Source organism: Balaenoptera ricei, chromosome 13 (genome assembly GCF_028023285.1).
Source record: "Balaenoptera ricei isolate mBalRic1 chromosome 13, mBalRic1.hap2, whole genome shotgun sequence".
In the NCBI taxonomy this organism is placed as follows: Eukaryota; Metazoa; Chordata; class Mammalia; order Artiodactyla; family Balaenopteridae; genus Balaenoptera; species Balaenoptera ricei.
The window spans coordinates 102722671-102729582 of NC_082651.1; the positions used below are offsets into that span (position 1 = coordinate 102722671).

At 61.0% G+C, this 6912-nt stretch overlaps 1 protein-coding gene across 2 annotated transcripts; it reads left to right on the forward strand.

Moving 5' to 3' along the window:
- Nucleotides 1-782: 782 nt before the first annotated feature.
- TMEM18 (transmembrane protein 18) lies at nucleotides 783-5781 on the forward strand. Of its 2 annotated transcripts, none has more exons than XM_059942337.1 (5): nucleotides 783-916; nucleotides 1834-1954; nucleotides 4286-4340; nucleotides 5381-5474; nucleotides 5562-5781. In XM_059942337.1, the coding sequence occupies exons 1-5, from the start codon at nucleotides 860-862 to the stop codon at nucleotides 5652-5654; spliced, it is 420 nt and encodes a 139-aa protein (XP_059798320.1). In that variant the 5' UTR covers nucleotides 783-859; the 3' UTR covers nucleotides 5655-5781. The 2 variants fall into 2 exon arrangements, with proteins under 2 accessions (XP_059798320.1, XP_059798321.1); XM_059942338.1 differs by having other exon boundaries at nucleotides 1837-1954.
- The last annotated feature ends 1131 nt before the right edge of the window (nucleotides 5782-6912 follow it).

The following is a 6912-nucleotide window of genomic DNA, read 5'->3' on the forward strand; positions in this document are numbered from 1 at the left end:
TTGCCCAACTTGAGTGTGGTTTTGCCATAGGTTACATGTCCCAAGCTGCAATTCCTTTCTATTCCGGAACAAAGCCATTTAGCTGGTAAAATTACTGGCCGTTTTGTTTTTAAGGTCCATGTGAGCTAGAAGCGATCAGCACCCACTTCTGGAGCTGACGGTAGAGTGAGCATCTGGAGACCGTGATTTCTCAGAGGGGCAGGGGCACTGTCCCCTCTGTCCCACTCCATCCACCGACGTCCAGGACACTGTCCCCCTCCGTGCAGGGCACTGTGCCCCTCTCTCTCTGGGGTCCAGGTCACTGTCCCCTTCTGTCTCTCAGAGTCCAGGTTACTGTCCCGTTTTCCCCAGTGTCCAGGTCAATTCCCTCTCTGTCCCCCGCCCGAGTCCCGGACACTGTCCTTTTCTATCCCCGGGATCCAGGTCACTCTCCCCTATGTTCCTAGGGGTCCAGGTCACTCTCCTGAGCGATACCCCACGCCCCCAGCCCTGGGAGTTGCGGGGGAGGAAAGCAGGGACGCCCACTAGCCCCCAGTCCTCCGAGCTGCCATTTATGAGCGCCCGTCACATAGGAAGAACTAAAACGTCCCTCTCGCAGCAGCTCGGGGAGGAAAACAACGCTGGCGGCTACTCGTAATTCCTTTATATTTATTTTACCACCACGGAATCTCGCGAGATTTGAACCTGTTACCGGGCACTGGAGATATCGCGAGATGGCAGGGTGCCTGCCGCTTCCGGACACAGCAGGCATCGCGACAAGTGGAGATAACGCGAGAGGACACCAGAGGACTTCTTGACCTATCCGGGCGGGGCGGGGAAGACGAAAAGGTGGTGGTGAGGCTGGGCCTTTCCGGGGGCGATGTCGTCTGCATTCTCAGTCAGCAAGTTCCCCGTCAGCATCCCCGCCGTGATCACGGTAAGTTGCTGCCTCCTTGACAGTTCGGTCGCTGTCGGCAGGGGCCTCTCCAAATTTCCCAGCCTCCGCCGGGGAGGCCGGCGGCGCCGGACGGGAGGCGTGGGGGGGGGGGGGTGCAGGGTCGGGGCCAGTATCTGGGTGGGCGTGGCGTGGCGGGGAGGGGCCGGGGCGTGGCGGGGGGCCGGGGCGTGGGGGCGGGACGAGGTTGGAGGACCTTCAGGGCAGGCGGGATGCTGAGGTGCGGGGCGGTCGGGGGTCGGGGGTTTGCGGGGAGAGCTGGGACCTCGTGGCGGCGGGGAGCGGGGAGGTGGGCCGTCCTGGGCTGGGATGGGGGGTCCGGGTGGCGTGGACCCGCTGTGGGCAGAGTGGCGGGGCGCGGGCCGCTCCGCCAGCACCCGTGACCCCGGGGGACCTGAGCCTCAAGGAGGGGGTCCGAGTACAGGGGTGCGGACGAGCCCACCTCTGGAGTTGAGCAGACATGCGGTCGCAGCACTATCTGGAGGGCAGGGTGTGTGTCACAAAGGCGGGAGAAAACCACGTCTTGCAAGTTTGGGTGGCCCGGATTTCTGAGGCTTTAATCACTGCTCTAAGGAACTGGTAGCTTTGCCTCTGGGGGCGACCGAGTGCATCCCCGACCCAGGCACCACTTTCTCATCTCCCCGCGGAGGAGGGTCTTTAGATTCTCCCAGCCTGAAGTGCAGTTCTGTTCGACACGTAGGAAAGCCCTCAGTCCTGTGTGGGGGCAGCCAGGCACGGCCGGGTGACAGTCCCTGGACGTGGGTGCAGTGGGGGTCCCTGTCCCCCCTCCCCGTGTCCTGTGAGGCCTGGGGCGCTCGGGACGTGCTCAGAGGGGAGGCAGCGTGCAGCCTGGTCCAGTGCAGGGGGACCCTGAGGGGTTTCTGCTGTGTGTCCTCCAGCAGACGGACTGGACGGAGCCCTGGCTCGTGGGGCTGGCTGCCTTCCACGTGCTCTGCGCGCTGCTCACCTGCTTCTCATCGCGGAGCTATAAGCTGCAGGTGGGGCACTTCCTGTGCCTGGGTGAGTACAGTTCCGCGGTGAGTACTTCCAGTGCCTGGGTGAGTACGGCTGTGTGCTGCGGCAGCGCGTGGGCGCGTTCTCTCTGTAGCCCCAGTGATATGTGAATGTGCTTGTAAGGCCTCCCAACGCTCCTGTCTTGTGTTCTACTTTGAGTGCAGGCCGCTCCCATATTTCACTTGTGGGTTCTGTAAAGATAAGGTACATTTTGGATATTGGATTTGAAAGGCGTCTCAAGCACCTGTTGTGTTCCGGGGAGGGTGCTGAATACCAGTTACACAAACGAGAGCTGGGTTTGCCGAAACGCTGAGTCTGTACGAGAGGCTCCTCTGGGGGCTTAGCTGCTCTGCGTGCTCTGGGAGGGAGTGCAAACCAGGAGGGAAAGCTCTGTGGTGCAAAAATAACACACTGCCCGAGTCAGTTTTGAAGGTAAGATCTACAGGGTTTGGAGAAGGAACAGAGCTGTGTGGAATCATTGAGAAGGATTTCACAGAGGAGATAAAGTCATGGTAGGGGCTGTAAAGAGTGAGTAAAATCTCTTTTTCTTCGGGTAAGGAACAGATGTCTGGCCCAGGCCTGGCATCTGGGGCGGAGGCAACGGGTGAGAGCACAGGGGTGACGGACAGAAAGGGTGGGCCAGGTGTCAGAGGAACCACATTCTGACGCTGACCAGTTAGAAGTACGTTCAGGCAGGAAAGGTGGGCCGGGGCCTCAGAGGCTATGCTGGGCTCTTAATCTTGCGGACGTTGGGAAGATGCTGAAGATCTTGCTTGGTAGTTTAACAAAGTCCAAAAACTCATCTTAACTGTGATTTTTCAGTTGGCCTTGTGCAAGGTGGGAAATCCAAGCAAGCGGTCGTCTTAGGACAGGTGCGAAGCAGCAAGCCTGCATCACAGAAATAGTCCTGACGGTCGGGGATGGATGTTACTTCGTTTCTTTACGTGAGAGCCCTAGTAAGGAACGCGAGGGGTGAGCAGGACAGACGGGCCCCTGAGCCTCGTAGAGCTGGTGGGGCCCCAGCGTCCACTGCGTAACCACAGCCCTGCTGCGCGTCATGGCGGGAGAGGCGGGAGCACCGTGAACCCTGGGAGGGGCCGCACTTAAGTCACTGCCCTGCCAGGTAAACTGAGGGGGGGAGGGTGCGGGGGAACCAGCCAGGCAGCAGGCGTTCGAGGGCCGGAAGGGACACTCCAAGCCCCGGGAATAACGTGTGCAAAGGCCCCGAGGCAGGAAGCACAGAAAAGGTGATGGCCTCAGCCACAGAGCCTCATGCAAGGAGCCCATACTTGAACAGCTTTGTGAACCTGGGAGCTACGTTTGGGTTTGTTGTTTTCAAGGACGAACAGAGGGTGACTGTTTTAGCGTGGGGCTGATAGATGCTGGTCTAAGTGCGTTTACACATCTGACGGCGCATTTAATTCTCACACCTGCAGAAGATCGGGATGTTATTTGCTGCAGTTTCACAAATGAAGCACAGACTGGTTCACTGCTCCCCCAGCTCCTGAGTGGGGCGCGTGGTCGATGCATCACGTTGCCCTCCGGGGAGGTGGGCCCCCCGTGCTCAGGCCTCTCTTCTCCTCTCCCGTCTCCTTTCTTTTGCTTCCTTGATGTGCGTCTCCGGGTCCAGTCGTCGAGGGAGGGGTCAAGGACTGCTCCCCCCATTTTACCCCAGGAACCGGAGGGTGTGCACGTTTTTACAAGGCTGAGGCTCCTGGTGGCCGTCCTCCCCCTCCTCCACCCCCTCCAGGCCCTGAGCAGCACGTGGTGCCGGGCCAGCCCGCGGTCCTCCCGCCCTGGGTGGGCCCCCTCCCCACGCCCCCAGCGCTCCCCGCGCTCCAGGTGGGACTGTGAGGGCGGCCAGGGCTGTCCCCTCGGCTCCTGTCCCCTCAGGTCGGTGCTCCCTCCGTGTCTTTGCCGCCAGCACCACTGGGGGGTCCAGGCAGCCGGAGGGTGGAGGCAGGTGGCCTTCAGCTCCGGTCTCAGGGCCCTCGGGTTCCACTGCCGGCCTTGCACCCGACGGTGACCTGCGGGGCAGGGAGGTCGGCAGACGGCGCAGTGCGGCCACGGTGGCGTCGGGGCGGGAAGCCTGGTCCCCGCGGCGCTGCCCCGCTGAGGGCTGGCCTGGTCTGACCGAGACCACCGGCCTCGTGTGTCACCTCGGGTTTCCTTTCTGTGTAATGTTCCCTCACGTTATGTGTGAAATAGAAGTTACGTCTCATGCAGCGTGGCGTTGTTCTGTCACGTTTACGTTACGTAGCACGTCGTGAAGGATGTGTAAGGCGGTGGCGGTGGGCTGGTCCCCTGACTTCTCACGTGGGCTTGCTCTCTTCTCAGTGACCTTAGTCTACTGCGCGGAGTACATCAATGAAGCGGCGGCAGTGAACTGGAGGTGAGCGGCCCGGGCACGCGGACCCTGCGTGACACCGTCCCCGTCAGCGGCAGAGCACACCGGGAGGCCCCCCGCCCCCTTCACGATGAGCCTTGGACGGTGACCGCCGTCCGGTCTCCTCGGTCACCGTGGGCCCTGGAGGCCCCCCCCCCCCAAAACAGAAGCGCTCTAGTCCTGAAAACGCTGGTTCCCCGGTTTCCGGGACACCGGCCATTCTGTCCTCACCCGCGTGTCCTTTCCTGCTCACACACCCGGGCAACCCACTCCGTGTCCAGTGAGCGCTGTAGAGTCGACCCTTCCCCTGGGCCCCCCTTCCAGAGCCGCCCCCAGGCCTTCTCCTCCCTCGGGGGCCGCAGCTTCTCCTTCTGGACCTCGCAGGTCGGGCAGGAACCCTCGGGAGGCTGGAACGAGTGGGGAGGGGAGCGCCGCCGTCCCCCTGTGTCCCCGCAACCCGGGGGACGACGTGGCCCGATCAGCACCCCGCCTCCCGGCTCTGCCTTCGGCACCCGGACCGCACGGGCCTCAGAGCAGAGTGACAGCCGTGCCCCGGCCGCCGTGCCCTCCTGGCGGCTTCAGGCCCCTGTCGTTCGGTCAGGAGCCCACCCTCGGCCCCCTGCACGACCCGGCCCCCGCTTTGTCTCTTCCGCTTCCAATTAGGACGCACATGCTGAGCACCCCTCGCTGGGCTCTGTTCACTGTGGCCCCAGGGCGATGACTGTCGCTGAGTCAGTGACGTAAAGTTCGTGTCCTGCGCCGCCACTGAGCGGGACGCTGGGGGCAGCCTGGCCCGGCCACGCCGTGTCCCCCTCTCCGGGGGCTCGGCCTGAGCTTGCATGGGGGCCGCAATGCCCCTGGAGGGCCTGGGGGTCGTCCCCCACGGGGTTAGGAGGGTCGCCTCGTAAAGGGACTGAGGTCGCCATCGTGTGCAGGCGGGGCTGTGCGCCCACCTCGTCCTCCTGTGTGGAGGGGCTCCTGAGACAGAGTATCAAGAGAACGCCGTGTTGTGACGCCCCGTAATCTTTAAATCTTTCTTGAAATAGGTTGTTCTCGAAATACCAGTATTTCGACTCGAGGGGCATGTTCATCTCCATAGTGTTCTCGGCGCCCCTGCTGCTCAACGCCCTGGCCATCGTGGTACGTGCGTGACAGAGCTCCAGGCCTCCGTCCTCCCCACACGGCGCGTGTCCACTTCTGACGGCGTCTCTGCACGGTTCTTCCCAGGTCCTGTGGGTGCGCAAGACCCTGACCGTGATGACCGAGCTGAGGACCCTGCAGGAGAGGCGGAGGGCGAGGAGCAGACCCAAGGAGGAGTGACGGCTCGGAGCCGGCCCCGCGCGAGCATCCTTCAGACCCCATCCGCTCCTGGAACGCACCTAGACCAGCTTCTAGGACAGAGTTTACCGCACGTCCACCAGGGCCCTCGCCGGGCCTGCAGGGGCTCCCGTCTCTCCAGTTAAGTTGTAAGCAGACGGAGCCGCGCACGCCGACACGCGTCCACAGCACTCCTGCGACCGTGTGAGCTACCAGACGTCCGTCCACGTGGGGACGGTGACTGAGTGAGGGACAGTGCCATCCACGCGTGGGCACCTCCGTCACCCCCATCAACCCCCATCACCTCCATCACCTCCATCACCCCTGTCACCTCCATCACCCCCGTCACCTCCATCACCTCCATCACCCCCCGTCACCTCCCATCACCCCGTCATCCCCATCACCTCCATCACCCTGTCACCCCCGTCAACCCCCATCACCCCCATCATCTCCTATCACCTCCATCACCCCTGTCACCTCCATCACCCCCGTCACCTCCATCACCCTGTGTCACCTCGTGTCACCCCGTGTCACCTCCATCACCCCCCGTCACCTCCGTCACCCCGTGTCACCTCGTGTCACCCTGGTTTGCACAGCGGTGGCCTCTCCGTGTGGTGCTGCCACAGGACAGAACACGAGGGGCTGCCTTGCCTTTCATCCAGTTAGAGATGTGACGACACTCGGAGGCCCCGGGTCGGGATCCGCGGAAGCAGTGGCTGGATGAGCCCCTTGAGTTGTTTTCTGGAAGGAAAGTTACAAGTAAACACAGTCAACATTCACCTGTTTCAACTAACAGATTTTTTTATGGCAAATACAAAGATTGATTATATTCCTATGTTCCACCTTCTTTTTACCCTTTGGGTGTCCTGGGACGTGACGCTGTTGGTTTATCGGAGCAGGTGCACTATTTCCCTGTGATGTCCGCTCTGTAAACCAGCGTCTGTGCAGGACGCTCGTGGCCTTGTCACACCTGGAGCTGCAGCTGGAGGGTGACAGGTGAGCAGGGCCCCTGTCTGAACACACAGCGTTCCGTAAAGAGGCTGCTGTTGGCTCCTGATTCGGGTTTAAGAAAATACTTTGTGAACAGTTACCATAATTTTCACAAGATAAGTGAAATACATTCTTCAGATTTCAAAAAGAAAAGAAAATCTGTTCATATGAAAGCTTTTATATTTAGAAGCTCAAAAGGTGACACTGACAGATTATGAAATTAAATCTTAAAATCCAGATATATAAAGTTTTTCTAGGTAGTTGTAAACTC

Excerpts from the sequence above, each read along its gene's own strand:
- TMEM18 (XM_059942337.1), top strand. The coding sequence starts at position 860 with ATGTCGTCTGCATTCTCAGTCAGCAAGTTCCCCGTCAGCATCCCCGCC. Across the intron at positions 1,955-4,285 it reads GGGGCACTTCCTGTGCCTGG|TGACCTTAGTCTACTGCGCG; the intron begins GTGAGTACAGTT and ends CTCTCTTCTCAG. Across the intron at positions 5,475-5,561 it reads TCAACGCCCTGGCCATCGTG|GTCCTGTGGGTGCGCAAGAC; the intron begins GTACGTGCGTGA and ends GGTTCTTCCCAG.